This window comes from Eubalaena glacialis, chromosome 1 (assembly GCF_028564815.1).
Source record: "Eubalaena glacialis isolate mEubGla1 chromosome 1, mEubGla1.1.hap2.+ XY, whole genome shotgun sequence".
Taxonomy (NCBI): Eukaryota; Metazoa; Chordata; class Mammalia; order Artiodactyla; family Balaenidae; genus Eubalaena; species Eubalaena glacialis.
The window spans coordinates 26837011-26853090 of NC_083716.1; the positions used below are offsets into that span (position 1 = coordinate 26837011).

The following is a 16080-nucleotide window of genomic DNA, read 5'->3' on the forward strand; positions in this document are numbered from 1 at the left end:
AGTAACTCTAGCGGTGCTTTCTTAAAATAGCCGGGCCCGCTTCTACCTTGGCCAAGGGCACAAGGGTTGCCTGTCTCCCACTTCCTCTAGTCCAGGCGTCATTCCGTCTAACCTCTTACCAGACGGGCAGGATGCCTAACTCAGGCAGCAAGGAAGTTCTTTTTGAAGTCTGAGTAACATCCCTCCTGCTGCATCCTGGGCGAGTGGTCATGGTTGTGTCTCCTGAGTCCTAGTCTCAGAACATCCGGAGGGTTTGAGGCAGTGCTCGCTAGATCTTTCTCCCATAAATTGATGGTCTCCTGGATTTAGGGGGCGGGTCCAGTCTACACCCGTACTGTGTGCTGGCGCGGCCGCGTGCTCGTGGGGGCGGGAGCGCATGTGGCATGTAACAGGTCATGTGGCAACCTCCTAGGGACACGCGTGGGGTCTGGAGCGGGACACGCGTGTGCAGCTGGGTCCTGCGTGCGGCTCGGGGTGGTGGACGAGAGGGACGTGGACACGATTGGGGTGGGTCATGTGAGGGTCTGAAGAACAGACCAGAGGTTCCATACGTCCTCCCCCTCCTCAGGGGCGGGTCTCAGGTTGGCGGGATTGCCCAGCGGGGACCTAGCGTCGAGAAGGGGGCCAGCCTCCGGGACTCAGGGCCCCGAGAGAGGGCGGGGTGGGGGGGGATTAGCTCTGAGCCGCGCGTAGGGGGGAAGGAGGGACTGAGAGGCGGGCGGGCCTGGAGCAAGCAGGAGCAAGCGGGAGTCGCTCTGCCTTCACAGCTGAGCTGGGCCCAGCCTCTCCCCTGCCTCTCCTCGGCCCCAGCTCCAGGCGAGCAGCGGTGAGTACTGAGGCGGCTCGAGTCCAGGGCTGCACTGGGGGTGCGCTGGGCCCCAATTGAGCTTCAGAAACCTGCCTGGCAGGGTTGCTGCTCCTGACCCTTGCCCCTACCCTGCATTGCCACCAGGGGCCCTTTTACCCCTTTATGGTCCTTCCTGGGCTGGACAAGATCTGTCATACGCCTGGGGGGTGGGGGGAGAGATGGGGAGAGGGTCTGGTTCAGCCTTCACCCTGCCCCCCACCCCAGAGACCAGTGACTGGTGGGGGTTGGAGGAGAGGGTGTATGCCCCTGTTTACGGATGTGTGTGAGGATGCATCTGTATCTGTGTGTGACTGTGACCAGTAAGTGTCTGTGAGTGTCTGATATGCCTGTGTCTCTATGTGCCTTGGAGAATGAGGGCCTGTGTGTATATTTGGGTATCTCTTTGTGTGTTCCTGTTTGATTGCAGTGTGTGTGTAAAACAAGCATGTGCCTTTCCATTACACACATATTTGTTATGACTGTGAGAGTGTATGAGGGTGTGTCTTTGAGCAATGTGTGTGTGTGCCTGTGTCTGAGTGTGCTGAAGGGTGTTGTCTATGAATGTGTTAGCTGTGTACCGATATTATTTGTCCTTACGTGTGTGTGTGCATGAGTATGTGTACCTGTATGGAGAACAAGAATGTCCCTTTCCCATTCAGCATGTATGTAGTAGAGGAGGAGCCTCTGTTCAGGCCTTTCTCTTCCCTTTCACCTATGCCTCTCAGCCCCTCATGTCCCTATATACCACCCCCATTCTTCCTCCCTCTCCTTCCAGGAGGCCTGAGTTCTCTCCCCCTGAGTGAGGGGCTTCTATAGAGAGACTGTGGAAGGTCCATGGCTGGACGATGATGATGGCTGGCTGATACTTCTGGTCCTGAGGGTGGGGTAGCAGTCTTCCCCCTCCCCCACCAGAAGTAGTTCCAAAATGCCACAGGAATTCTGGGCTCACTCAACTTCTGAAATACCTTCCTCTCTCCTCCCAGGGTGATGCTTAGAGCCCCCAGGCAGAAAGGAGAGGAGCCAGGGGCCCACTGGGGGTACAATTCTTTTCTCCTCAGGCCTCCATGGAAGTAGCCCCAGCAGGAAGACTGATCACCACCCCCAGGGGTGGGATCAATGATGCCATATTCCCGGCGTGGGCTAGACCCCTGGTGCTCAGTGACCCCAGCCAGCTTTCCCTTCCCTGTCTCTGCTCTCCTGTCCACCTGACTCCCCGGCAGTTCACCCCCTCCTCCCCTTCCTCTCTTGCAGGCCTGTCTGAAGAGCATGCTGCCCCCTCACTCCCCACCTGGCCTGGCCATCCCTGCCCCCCCAGCCTGACCCCCGGCCCCAGCATGGCCCAGGGTGCCATGCGCTTCTGCTCGGAAGGCGACTGTGCCATCTCCCCGCCACGATGCCCACGCCGCTGGCTCCCCGAAGGCCCGGTGCCCCAGAGCCCCCCGGCCAGCATGTATGGCAGCACAGGCTCCCTACTACGGCGGGTGGCAGGTCCAGGTCCCCGAGGCCGGGAACTTGGACGTGTGACAGCACCCTGTACACCCCTGCGTGGCCCCCCTTCACCCCGTGTTGCTCCCTCACCCTGGGCACCCTCTTCACCCACTGGGCAGCCCCCACCAGGGGCCCGGAGCTCTGTGGTCATATTCCGCTTTGTGGAGAAGGCCAGCGTGAGGCCACTGAATGGGCTACCTGCCCCCGGAGGCTTGAGTCGGAGCTGGGACCTGGGTGGGGTCTCTCCTCCCAGTCCCACCCCAGCCCTTGGGCCTGGCTCCAACCGAAAGTTGCGGCTAGAAGCATCCACATCAGACCCACTCCCAGCTGGAGGAGGCTCAGCTCTGCCTGGCAGCCAGGGCCTTTTACACGGGCCACCAGCTCAACCTCAGGTTGGAGCAGACGGTCTTTACTCCTCTCTCCCCAATGGGCTGGGGGGACCCTCTGAGCACCTGGCCACATTATTCCGAGGACCTGCTGACACTGGACTCCTTAACCAGGTATGTGATCTCCCTTGGGCTCCCTGGAACCCCAGAGACCCAGCAAAGGCCAAGGCTTGTCTCCTTGGTGGTCTTGGGCCTATCAGCTGTTCACTCTGAATCCTTCAATCTGTGCTAAATCTGCCTCTTTCTTGCCCTCTTTGTTTGTCCTTATGTCTCTGCACCTCTGTCCCTGTATGTTTTTCTTTCTGTGTTTCTGTCCCACGTTCTTGTGTCTTTGTGTGTCTGGCTTTATCTCTGGGTGCCTGTGTCTATGTCTCCCTCCTTGGCTTAGGGGGACACCTGGTCCTCACCCAGAGAAGTCTCCTCTCATGCCCAGAGAATTGCTCGAGCCAAATGGGAATTCTTCTATGGCTCTTTGGACCCCCCCAGCTCAGGTAAGGCCTGGGACTGAGGCAAGGGGAACAGGACAGGGCCTTTTCCACAGCAGCCATGGCGTGCTAGGGAGCCTTCCTTTAAACCTCCCCCTATTCTTTCCTAGGCTTCTGAGTCAGCTAATGCCTCTCTAGGCCTCAGTCTTTCCATCTGTGTTATGATAGGGGGTTGGGGGGATGGCAGCTAGGTTGAATGCTTGGAGGAAGCTGGGTAGTGGAGGGAGGGGATGGCAGGATGTCAAGGGTCATTCCTTGGAGTAGAAAAGAGGCTGGTCTCCCTCAGGCCCCTCAAAGCTGTTTGATAAGAACTTGATTTGAAATGAGCTCCACTGGCACCAGGAACAAGCTGAGTTTGTAGCAGGAGGAATGGCGGCTAGACAGTGAAAGAACTTCCTGCCAGTTTGAGGCAGTGGGGGAGAGTTCCTTCTGAGAACAGAATCAGGACAGGGAGCTGACCTGAATAACCTCCTGACCGGGATGCCTGTGCACACTGCAGGTGCTAAGCCCCCAGAGCAGGCCCCCCCATCTCCACCTGGGGCGGGCTCAGGGCAGGGCTCTGGGGTGGCTGTGGGGCGAGCAGCCAAGTACTCCGAGACGGACCTGGACACAGTGCCCCTGAGGTGCTACCGCGAGACCGACATCGATGAGGTGCTGGCTGAGCGGGAAGAGGCTGACTCGGCCATCGAGAGTCAGCCCAGCTCTGAGGGCCCGCCTGGCACTGCCCGCCCACCTGCCCCACGTCCCGGCCCATGCCTTGGCCCTCGTTCCAGCCTGGGCAGTGGCAATGAGGACGAGGATGAGGCAGGTGGGGAAGAGGATGTGGACGACGAGGTGTTTGAGGCCTCAGAAGGGGCCCGGTGAGTGGGGGAGTGGGAGAGGAAAGTGGCTTGCTCCTTCCCACTGGCCCAGAGCCAGAGCTGGGCTCAAAGGGATGGGAATAGAGACAAGGGTGGGGCCGGGAATGTCAGGACAAAGCGGTGTGCTGACAGGGCGGTGTAGCACACGGGATTCCGGACAGAGGCCTGAGGCCTGGCAGGGTACCGGGGGTGTGGGGACCGTCAGCAAGAGCCCAGGAGGGTAGGGGCAGCCAGGGTAGAGGAGGAAAGGGGTTCTAATGAGGGCCAGGGGGCAGAGTGACAGGCCGAGGTCAGAATCAAGCCTGGGGGCACAGGAGCATCAGGCTAGATCCTGGATCCTGGCAGGAGAACGTGGAGTGTAGGGGCCTTCCTCTCTGTCTCACGCCCCATTGCAGCCTGGAGCCTCATCTTCTTTTCCTAAGATGTTGCCAGAAATAGAAATGGAATGGCAGGAGGGGAGAGGATCAGGGAGAAGGAGGAGAAAGGGAGATTAACAGGGAGTGAGAGAGGAAGGGCATTGGGTGTTGGGTATGGGTAGGGCTGGGGTGCTCCAGGGGCACTGAATAGCTTGGCAAACCTGTGGTGGGGACCCCCTACCCGGGTTGCTCTTTTCGGGGGCTGGGAGCCTGTGAAAAGGGGATGATAATCCCCTTCACAGAGTCGGTATGAAAGTTCAATGAAATGCTACCTGAGAGCTGTCCTGTAGGCCCCTGATCAGAGATTCTCCTCCCTGCCCCTGCAGGCCAGGCACCCGAATGCCTCACTCCGGGCCTCTCAAGTCGCCTCTGCCCTTTCTACCTGGGACCAGCCCCTTGGCTGATGGGCCCGACTCTTTCAGTTGTGTGTTTGAAGCCATCTTGGAGTCACACCGGGCCAAGGGCACCTCCTACACCAGCCTCGCCTCGCTGGAGGCCCTGGCCTCACCTGGCCCAACCCAGAGCCCCTTCTTCACCTTTGAGCTGCCTCCCCAGCCCCCTGCCCCCAGGCCTGACCCACCTGCTCCTGCCCCACTTGCCCCTCTTGAACCGGATTCTGGTACCAGCTCTGCTGCTGATGGGCCTTGGACACAGAGAGGGGAGGAAGAGGAGGCAGAGGCTGGAGCCAAGCAGGCCCCAAGGAGGGAGCCCCCTAGTCCCTGCCGCTCAGAAGACAGCTATGGGCTGGGGGCAGCTCCCCTGGGCAGGTGAGTGATTCCTTTGTGTCCTCAGACTTGAGGCCCCAGGGCCCCAGGAACAGTTGCTCCAAGGGACAGCTCCTGAGTGTGAAGATGTAGTTTATATTCCTGACCCCTGATAGGGGTGGTTAGGGGATACAGATGTGTCTTCTCATTTGGAGGACTACTTCCATTGGCTGTGAGTGGGAGCCCCTCACAGCCTGCCCCCTTGGTCTCAGATCCAGTGACTTGCGAAACCATGGTTTAGGATTGAAGGGTCCCTAGAGGACACCCTCCTTTTTCTCTAGAAGGGCCCCTCCCTCCCCAGACAGAGCCTCTAACCTGCTTAGAATTCTTCTGATCTTACCCTCAGCCAGCCTGGAGGTTTCTCCCAAAGATGCAGCCACCAGCCTCTCCTTTTGCTTCCCTCCCATGTCACCTCCCCCCTCCAATCTAGAGTCTGTCACCCTTCTCCAGGAAGTCCTTTCACCAGTCTAACCTTTCTGCTCTCCCCTCTGCCAGCTACCCTCGCAGTCACTGAAGCCATGGCAACAGGAGGGGGTGGCCAGGGAGACAGGGTTGCCTAGCAACTAGGAGTTTCCGGCCTCTGTCTCTGGGGTGACAGGTGGCTTTGTGAGTAGAGCAGCCAGGGTGGGAAGGGAAGGCAGGGGGAGACAGGGGATGAGGGATTCACTCTGACCCCCGATACCCTCTACCCCAGAGCCTGCTTCTTTGAGGGTGTAAGAGAAGGACCAAGGAGGAGGCTCCTCTCCCTAAAAGGCGGGAAGAGGAAAGACATAGGAGCAGGAAAGTGTCCCTGCTGCCCTCACATCTTTGTCTGACCCTCCACTGTTCCTCCCTAGCAGTCCATCTATCCTATCTTTGCCCATAGTCTCAGACACAGAGGACTCTGTCCTGAGCAGGTCCAGTGTGGGAATGGGGAATCTATGTCTAATAGCAAACTTAGGGAGCTTTGGGGAAAGCAGCCAGAACTCCCACAGCAGCAACATGGATGTGGGTTAGATTTGAGGCAGGACTTCCACAGAGAGGTGGTAATGATGGAGTAGGCTGATGGAAGGAATCTCCTTCTCTGGAGAAAAGAAAAATGCCTTCCCCATGTCCCAATCTTCCGTTCTCTGTCTACTGGGTCTGGAGGCAGAGGAAGGATCTGGATGGCCCCCGAGGGCTTGCCCCACCTCTGAGCTGGTGTTCTACCCTGGCAGTGAACCACCCCTGAACCAGCTCGTGTCCGATTCGGACTCAGAGCTGGACAGCACAGAGCGGCTGGCCCTGGGAAGCACAGACACCTTGTCCAATGGGCAGAAAGCAGACCTGGAGGCTGCGCAGCGCCTAGCTAAGAGGCTGTACCGACTAGATGGCTTCAGGAAGGCGGATGTGGCCCGGCATCTGGGCAAGAAGTAAAGGCACTGGGCTGGGATTGAGAATGGGGGGAGAAGGGATGCATCCTGCGGGCAGCACCTCCACATCCCCTGTATCTAATACCCCCAGGTCTCTAGGTAAACCCCACCTGGCCCCTTGACACTTCCCCTTGAGACCCCACCTGTCTCTCTGCCCTGCCCACAGCAATGACTTCAGCAAACTTGTGGCTGGCGAGTACCTGAAGTTCTTTGTCTTCACGGGCATGACTCTGGACCAAGCTCTCAGGTGGGTGTCCAGCCCTTTGAGAGCAGCCCCTACTCTCCAGGCCTGGTGTGCAGGGCCTCAGTTATGCCTCCTCTGAGCCCCATGCCTCCCCTAAACTGCCATGAAGTCACCCTTCCCAAGCTGACCGGACATGGCCAAGAGCCAGGGCTGCCTGGTAAGGGGACCTTGGGTAGAGGTGACATGTCCCCTCTTCCCCCCTCCCCAGGGTGTTTCTGAAGGAACTGGCCTTAATGGGTGAGACCCAGGAACGGGAGCGCGTGCTGGCCCACTTCTCCCAGAGATACTTCCAGTGCAATCCTGGAGCCCTGTCCTCAGAGGGTGAGGAGGCCGGGGGCAGGGCATTCCTGGCTGGTCACTGAGGCAGATGGGCACTGCATCTGTGTAAAGCAGCATGAGTGTGTGTGCAGAAGTACCCGAATGCACGAGCTTGCAGGCATGCAAGCATGCATGTATGCAGACAGTACTGGCACAGCTGCACAGATGTGGAACTGTGCATGTGGGCAGGTATAGCGCTAGGTAGGGTCTAGTGTGTGTTGTGAAGAGGCACATGGCAGGTGTGTTTGCATGCCGTTGTTTGCATACATGTGCAAGACAGTGCTTGGCCTGAGTAGGGATTCTATTTGGTCTGCATAACTGTGTGGGGCCCAATGGCTTGCATAGACACAGAGGCATGTTGGTGTTGGGGGCAAGCAGTGGGCTGCCCTCAGAACCTTAGGGAGCTAGGGAGGGTGACCTAAGAAGAGGGAGAGGTCCCATCTGAGGGTTTTACTGGAAGAGAGAGGTCTTTGCTCCGGAGGGGTTTGTCCAGGACTTACAAAAGTGTGGTTGTGAGCCAAAGGGGGTCCTGAAAGGGGGCAGGGGATGAACTGGAAGATTGAGGAAGATAGATGTGGAAGAGTCCCTGCGAGGTGGCCAAGGCTGAATGTCAATTCTCTCCTAGACGGTGCGCACACGCTGACCTGCGCCCTCATGCTACTCAATACGGATCTCCACGGCCACGTGAGTAGGGGGGCTGGCGGGAGGGAGCCCGGAACACCCCGTCCAGAGACTTCAAGGCCTGGGAGGCGAAGGACTCCCCAAGCTCAGAGGCCTCTGTGCCCTCCATTAGAACATCGGGAAGCGCATGACCTGCGGAGACTTCATTGGTAACCTGGAGGGCCTCAACGAAGGCGGCGACTTCCCCAGAGAGCTGCTCAAGGTGGGGGGTGGGGCGGGGCGGGGCGGGGCAGAGGTCGCTGGAGCGGAGGGACAGGGGACCTGTCAGCAGGCCTCCGAGGGAGGGGAGGGGAGGGGCCTGCCACCACCTAGTTCCCGCTGTGGAAGCCTGGGCTCTAGTGACTCAGCCTGGGGACCGCCCCCTCCCCCAGCCCCCACAAGACTGGCTTTCCCGGAACATGCGCACTCGCAGTCCCAGCGCGCAGCGGGGGAGGGGGGGGGAAAACAGTTCTCGAAAACACGTGACCAGCAGGCCCTGGACCCCGTATTTTGGCTTCATTAGCGCCCCTCCTTCAGTGTTCACTGAGGAAAGGGGTGGGGGGGTGGGGGGGGTCTCTGCAAGCGCGGGGGGGCGCACAGGTACACCACTTCCCTCCCCGCGCCCAGCCCCCGCCCCACGGTGTACAGCCACAAAGGCCTCTCTGGTACCGCTGCACTGGAGGGACCCGGAGATGGGGGCCCTGAGAGGGACAAAGGCTTTCCGGGGTCCTGAAGCCAGTTAGCACCAAGCTGGGACTACACACTGCGCTTCTGGCTCCTTAGTGGGCAGGCCCCGCACCCAGGCGCCAGGTCCTGAGGGGTTAGCTACACTGGAGCGGGTAGGATGGGAGGAGGAGGGGGGTGGCCTGGTCTTTGGCTTCACTCTTCCAGATCGGGTGGTGTTTCATCCGAGAAGGCCTGCACTCCCTTGAAACCCCCAGAGTTGTCAAAGGGGTCTCCCGGCCACCGCATACATGTGACAGCACAGGAGTGTCCTGGGGCGTGTTTGTGAACGTGGGGTGTGTTGAGCTTCTGAGTTTTGGAACGTATCTTGAGTGGGGCCGTCCACTGTGAGTTGGGGGGCGTCAGTGAGTTGGGGTGTATGCTGCCTTGTATATGTGATTTAGGGTCTGTGAATCATAGGGGTTTGTCTGACTTGGAGTGTGTTTGTGCTTTAGGGCTTATGATTTAGAGTGTGTCTGAGTTGGGGTGTAGGTTGGGTGTTTGTGTGTGTTGGGGTGTATATCTACGAATTGACTATCTGGTTCATGACAGGTGTCCATGAGTAGGGAGTGTATGTCTGTGAGTTAATGACTAAAATTTGAGGTGTACCTCTGAATTTGTAGTGTCTGTGAGTTGAGGTGAATGTGAATTGGTGCATCTGGTTAGTTGGGGGTGTATGTAAAGTGGGGTGTTTGAAGGTGATTATATACTCGGGCATTTGAAGTATCTGCGGGTCGGTGAGTTGGGTAATTCCACGGCTGTCTCCATCCCGCGCCGCTGTCTCTAGCCTCGTGGCCCCTCCTGGCTCTGTAAAAAAGGGCCGCCAGGAGGCGTTCCGACCTTTCTCCTCACCACCGCACCCTGACGAGCCAGGAGAGCGCTCCAGACCCTACAGGGACAGCCCACCTCACAGCCCTAACCTCCCAGCACCCCTACAGCAGGCCACCGCGCCCCACCCCCCCACCGGCCCTTCCAGGCGCCTCCCCCGTGACGGCGCGCGGCGGGCCCTCCTCTCGGTCGGACGCCTCCATTTTGCGCCGTCCCCGCCCCTCGCCCTCGCCCTCCCCTTCCCCTCTCCGTCAGCGCCCCCCTCCCGCTCTCGCCGAGCTGCAGAGCAGACCGCGCCGCCGCCGCCGCCGCCGCCGCCGCCGCCGCCGCCGCCGCCGCCGCCGCCGCCGCCGCCGCCGCCGCCGCCGCCGCGCGCTCCGTGCGTCGGTGGGAGCCGAGCCGGGCCTGGCTCGGGCCGGGCCGGGCCGGGCCGCTCGCGCCGGCTGTCGGGGGAGCCGTCCGCGGGCCGTCCGGGCCGTCCGCGGCCGAGGCCGGACGGGGGCATGGCCGGGGGCCGCGGCGCGCCGGCCGGGCCAGCATGATCGGTGTCAACAGCATCCACAGCAGCGCCGGGCGGCTGCGCTCTCGCTCGCTGTGCTCCGTGCGCTACGGGCGCACCCACCGCGGCGCGGAGACCCTGTGCTACGGCTGGCCGCAGCGCTCGCGCAGTCTCAAGCCCGTGCTCTACACCGACCTGGTGGTCAGCCGCCTGCAGAGCCGCAAGAAGAAAAGGGCGGTGAGGGCGGTGGGGCCGCAGCCCACGCCAGGCTGGGGGGCGACCGAGGGGGTTGCTGAGGGCGGCACGCGACTGAGGGGGCGGCTTGAGGGAGGCGACGAAGGCATCGCAAGCTGAGTGGGGATCCCGACACGGACAGAGCCCACGGGTAGCCAGGGGTGGGCATGGGGTGGGGGTAGGGCAGAGACCCTCGGATCAAGTTGGGGATCGCAGACCAAAGGGTCTTTGGGCCTTCTAGATGAGAGCATGAGACGGAGCTCACCTGTGGGGTTTAGGAATTTTCGAAGGAAGACGTTGTGGGCCAAAGGAAGTGCCGAGAGGGGCAGGGGATGAACTGCAGGGCTGGAGACAAGGACCGCAGGTTGGCTTTCGGTGGCCACTTCACGTCTTGGCCCGAGAGTTGGAGTGTGAGGGCTTAGGGTCTGCGCCTTGCTGAGTTCGGTCGGGGTGGTGCTGGGAGGGCTGAGTATGTGCTGTGGGGTGGAGGTCGTGGTGTACCTGCCCCCGGCCAGGGTGTGCCCATGTGGGGTGCTTGGCTAGCCTTGTGGTTGGGTATAGCAGTGGACAGTGAAAGAGTCAGAGACCGTGTTGTGTGGGCAGCTGGGGGCTGTGTCCCATCTTGGAGAAGGTGCCGACGTCACCACTGCATCCAACTCCTGGCGCGCAGGCATCACACGCCACACGCTTAGCCGCACGTGCTGGGGACACACCCACTCACGGACAGGCTGGTGGAAGCGCCCCCACAGTGGGAGGCACTGGTGTGAACCCACGTTGCAGGCTACTCCCAAGAAGAGGGGTCCCCTATGCCACTACTGGAACCCATCCTCTCCTCCGACCACCCCAAGGCCCCTGCAGGTCCCCCAGGCCAACTGTACAGAGGCAAGTGACTGGTTCGGGAATTCACAGGGAGTTTGGAGTGTGCAGGGTTTGGAAGATAAAACTATTGTCTTTTAGACTAGTGTCCACTCTCCAGGAACATGAAGTATGTGCGTGGGCAGGGGGCTGGACCACTCTGGCATTTGGCTTGGTGGGGCTCTCTGGGTTGAGGGAAGATCTTAACTTGCACTGGGGCTGGGAGCCATGGGAGTGTGTTCTCTGTTAGCCAAGGAGGGAGGTGACAGGGAGAGTCCTGTTCCTGGGCCTCAGTTTCCCCATATGCCCAGTGTGGGTTTATCCTGTCGAAATAGGCCAAAACACATGGTTGGGGAAAGGAGAGCTTCTTAGGCTGCTCTTTTCCATTCCTTCTAGGGCTGTGCTTCCCCCACCCAGGTTCTGAATAGGATGACTCTTAACAATAACAACAACAGCAAAGATAATAGCAGTTGCTATTTATTGTACATCAATCGTATGCCAGGATGTCCTGTGTTAATTGCTTGCCCTATGGTAAACACCTGGTACTGGGACTTCCCTGGTGGTCCAGTGGTTAAGAGTTCCCAATGCAGGGGTGCGGGTTCTATCCCTGGTCGGGGAACTGAGATCCTGCGTGCCGCGTGGCGTGGCCAAAAAAAAATAAAACGACTATGTGGTGCTACGTTTGTTCTTCCCATGGAGACTTGTCCAAAGTCATGCAGCTCAAGTGGCAAACCTGGGCCTGGGTCCTAGTACCCTGTTCTAGAGCCTGTCAGTCATTACACCCTGCTGCCCATCCCCACCCCCAGTTCTGTCTCCTCTCCCAAACTTGGAGGGAGGGCTCTGAGCTCTGGCATTGGAGCACCTCCCCCCAGGATTGACCCCCACCCCCCTGGTTTGTTCCTCCCTCTCCAGGCCTTGTACAGCTCCATCAAGAATGAAAAGTTGCAGTGGGCCATGTGAGTCCTGGGGCGTGTGAGGGGGTGGGATGGGACGTCGGGAAGGGGCTGCCTGGAGAGGTCAAGAGCACTGAGATGGGCCGAGTGAATCCTGGGGCTGTGGAGCCGGGGAGGTGGGTGAGAGCACGAGAGGCAGTGAGGCTGCCTCACTTCCTTTTTTGGAGGTGCCCGCCTGGATGTGGGGTTCTGTGTCTTGTTTCTAGCTGGGTTGTTATGACAAGCTGGGTTGGGGTGGGTGGCCATTGTCAGCTGGCCTGGGATGAGGGTGCTGAAACAAATTGGGGGAGGTCTCTTGGCACCCAAGTGGGAAAGTAGAAGTCTCTGGAGGTAGGGCCCCGACCAGTAGAGGGAGAGCCTCCTCCTGGGTCCTAGGGAGCCCAGAGTGTCACAGAATTCTCTACTCTTGGCAGCCCCAGTGGAAACAGAAAGACTCAGAGTTAAGTCTTGGAAGAGTCTAGTCTGAGGGAGGAGGTCTAGCTTTAGTCTTGAGTCCCCCAGCCTGAGGTAGAGCCCTCATCTAAACAGTCAATAGATCACTCCTACTTGCTGGTATCTGCTGAGAGTCCAGTCACTGCTCAGTTTAGCTGGGAGCTCCCAGTCTGCAGGAGAGAAGACCTCAGAGGAGGCAAAGCTCAGGACTGGGGTACAGGGGGGATCAGGGAAAGCTTCTGTGAGGATTGGTCTCGGGGCAAGCCTTGACGGAGAGGAAGCATTGTTTGGGGAGAGAAAGAGGGAAGTTGGTATTTGGGAGGCAAATGTGTGGTGGCTGAAACGAGTGTGGGGTGAGGAGACCAAGAGGAGGCAGGCTAACTGGAATGGAGAGTGGCAGGAGAGAGACAGTGTTGGTGAGGATGTAGTGTAGGCTCCAGGTGGGAGGCAGTAGGGAGCTACTGCAGGTTTTTGACGAGGGAGTGACAAGATAGAATCAGATTCTTTAGATGATAGCTGACAGAGCCTGCTGACCAGGAGGTACTAGGGGACCACTAGGAAGCTCCTGCCACCATTTAGCCAGCAAGCTATGAGTAAAGCCTGGTGCTGGGTGTGGTTGAGAAGCTGAGTCAGACATGTGTCTGCCCTGGTGGAGAAGGGAGTGAGGGGGGAGTGTGTGTGTGCAGAAATGGAGAGGATGGGGCTGCGTACACGTGAGGGGAGGAAGGGACAGACGTGGCCCTACCCTTGGGAACTCTAATCTGGGGGCAGAGACATGCTGCCTCGAGGACCCCTGATCTGAGTGGGGAGGTACGGCTACACCCTGGTGCAACCCGCTCTGAGGCCAGAGATGTGGCTCCAGGAGCCTCAGGCTGAGGGGAGCCACGCCCTATGAGAGGGGCAGTCCCTCCAGCCCCTTCTTCACAGACACTGGAGGAGCTTTCCTGGGTGGCAGAGGCCAGGACTGAAAGGGGGGTCGTGGCTCCACGGCCAGTCCCCTCTGAGGTGATCACACCTGCAGAGACGAGGAGGAGCTGAGACGCTCTCTGTCTGAGTTGGCCGACCCCAACCCCAAGGTCATCAAGAGAGTCAGCGGGGGCAGTGGCAGCGGCTCCAGCCCTTTCCTGGACCTGACTCCCGAGCCCGGGGCCGCAGTCTACAAGCACGGGGCCTTGGTGCGAAAGGTGCACGCAGACCCTGACTGCAGGAAGAGTACGTGGCCAGGTGGGGAGGCCTGGGGGATGAATGGGAGTGGGCCTGTCTCAGGCCCCCCTGACTTGTCTTCCTTCCCCCCAGCACCTCGGGGCAAGCGGGGCTGGAAGAACTTCCACGGGATCCTCAAGGGCATGATCCTCTACCTGCAGAAGGTGCGGGCCCAGCTCAAGGGGTTGGGGCTGAGCTGGCTCAGGGGAGGGAGTGGTGGGGGGTCGGGCTGGGCTGGGACTGCAGCCAGGACGAGATGGGCACCCCACAGGAGGAGTACCAGCCTGGGGAGGCCCCGTCGGAGGCTGAGCTGAAGAATGCCATCAGCATCCACCACGCACTGGCCACGCGTGCCAGTGACTACAGCAAGAGGCCCCACGTCTTCTACCTGCGCACCGCTGACTGGCGCGTCTTCCTCTTCCAGGCCCCGTGAGTGCCCTCCTCCTGCCCATCCCACACCCCTTCACTCCACTCCCAGCTTGCTCCTGTCCCTTGTCCCTGGATTGCCTCCTTCCTTCTCAGGCCAGGACTGGCATCCCTGGATGGAACCCTGGGCCCAGGTCCCAGATGGCTGTGCTGTCTCCCCAGGAGCCTGGAGCAGATGCAGTCCTGGATCACTCGCATCAATGTGGTGGCTGCTATGTTCTCCGCACCCCCCTTCCCAGCTGCTGTCAGTTCCCAGAAGAAGTTCAGCCGCCCTCTGCTGCCCAGTGCTGCCACCCGCCTCCCCCAGGTACCCCCAGCTCTGTCCACCTGGTGCCAGCGGGACGGAGTAAGGCAGGCCTAGGCCGACTGCACTCCAGGCTGCTGCGTATGATACATGTAGATGTCCAGTGCACCAGGACATGGGCCATGGGGGGGGTGTGCAGAGGCTGAAATACAGTTGGTTAACCCAGACATGGTGCTTTGTTCATCCAAAGGATGGGGCACCTTTTCTAAAAACTTGCACAAAGGCACTGTCTCTGCCAGAGTGACCATGCTCCCCCGGCCTCTAGGAGGAGCAGATGCGGACCCACGAGGCCAAGCTGAAGGCCATGGCAAGTGAGTTGCGGCAGCACCGGGCTGCCCATCTGGGCAAGAAGGCCCGGGGCAAGGAGGCTGAGGAGCAGCGGCAGAAGGAGGCCTATCTGGAGTTTGAGGTGAGCCTCCCGGCCCGGGCACCGCTGTGGCTCCTTGCTCCACCAGTGGGACCTCTGTGTCCCCATACAGAGGCTCAGACTAGTGATTCATGTCATGGACTCTAAGAGTGGGACTAGCTGAGTGACCCTGGGCAGACTGCTTAATCCCTCTGAGCCGCAGTTTCCTCTTCTGTGGGACAGGGACAGCATTCCATCCCCACTAGGGAAATGAAAGGAGATGATGTCTGTTAAGTGCTCAGTTTTGCCAACTCTGGTAAAGGCTCAAGAAACATGAGCTTTTACAGTTGACAGTCTAGAGAGAGCCCAGAGAAGGTCACCAAACTACCCAGGGATCATGTCACAGTCAGTCCTTGGGGGCTTTTGGGGCTTCAGAGGTAGGCAAGAACGTGGCATCTGCTAGCCTTCTTTGGCGTTCCCTCCCTGCTGCAGACGGGGGTGGGCTGGGCAGACGGCGGACAGCAGGCTCATCCCTGCCCCTCTGCCTCAGAAATCTCGCTACGGCACATATGCAGCGCTGCTTCGGGTCAAGCTGAAGGCGGGCAGTGAAGAGCTGGATGCGGTAGAGGCCGCACTGGCCCAGGCCGGGAGCACGGAGGACGGACTCCCCCCTCCTCACTCCAGTCCCTCCTCGCAGCCCAACACCTCTAGCCAGCCCCGGGCTCAGTGTCCTGGCCCAGAGTCTCGCGCAGGGGCAGGCAGTGGGCGGTGGAAGCCCTGAGTTGCGGGTGGGAGTAGGGGGGTGGTGCCCACCAGGCACCTGCATGACAGGGCCCTGCCTGAGCCCGGGCCGGCCTCGGGCCACCTGGGAGGGCCCCTCGGTCCAGGGCCTGACCGCGCCGGACGCGGTGTCCGGGGCAGGGCAGGGCTAGGGCACGGGCCTCAGGAGCCTTAGGCTAAGGGCCCCTCTGAGACCCCCCTTTTTGTGATAATGTTTTGCACTTTTTCGTACAGGGGACTGGGACGGGAGGGGCCAGGGCCCCTGGAATTTTGATGCTTTTTTTTTGTGGGGGAGACCTGACATTTCTGCTGAGACCACCCCACCCCTGACACCAGCAATCCCCCTCCATCCTGGGGCCTGGCTCAGACAGAAGCCAGGAGTTGGGGCTGAGCTGGTTTTCCCTCCCTCTTCCGTGAGGGCTCACCCTCTCTCTTTCCAGAGGTGGAGGAAGGGTGTCCATGCTGAGGCCCTATGCACAGGCCGGGGGCAGCATGGCCTTGCTTTCCCTCCTTCAGTGGGCCCTGCCCTTTGTATAGCCTCCACCTCCATTAAAACTGCTCTAGACTTGCTGGCTGGGTCTCCTCCTCTCTCCAGTGCCTGGCCTGAGGCCAGGATAGGCATTTGGTTCCCATGAACA

General features: G+C 60.0%; 1 protein-coding gene across 1 annotated transcript; it reads left to right on the top strand.

Annotated features, from left to right (window-relative positions):
• The first annotated feature begins 2181 nt into the window (after nt 1-2181).
• On the top strand, nt 2182-16007 carry PSD (pleckstrin and Sec7 domain containing). Its single transcript, XM_061201247.1, has 16 exons — nt 2182-2835; nt 3110-3212; nt 3706-4066; nt 4809-5249; nt 6443-6637; nt 6804-6884; nt 7090-7202; nt 7825-7883; nt 7993-8082; nt 11911-11954; nt 13405-13595; nt 13680-13750; nt 13858-14015; nt 14175-14319; nt 14582-14725; nt 15213-16007. Exons 1-16 carry the CDS (start codon nt 2182-2184, stop codon nt 15441-15443), a joined length of 3081 nt encoding a protein of 1026 aa, XP_061057230.1. The 3' UTR covers nt 15444-16007.
• Nucleotides 16008-16080: the final 73 nt, after the last annotated feature.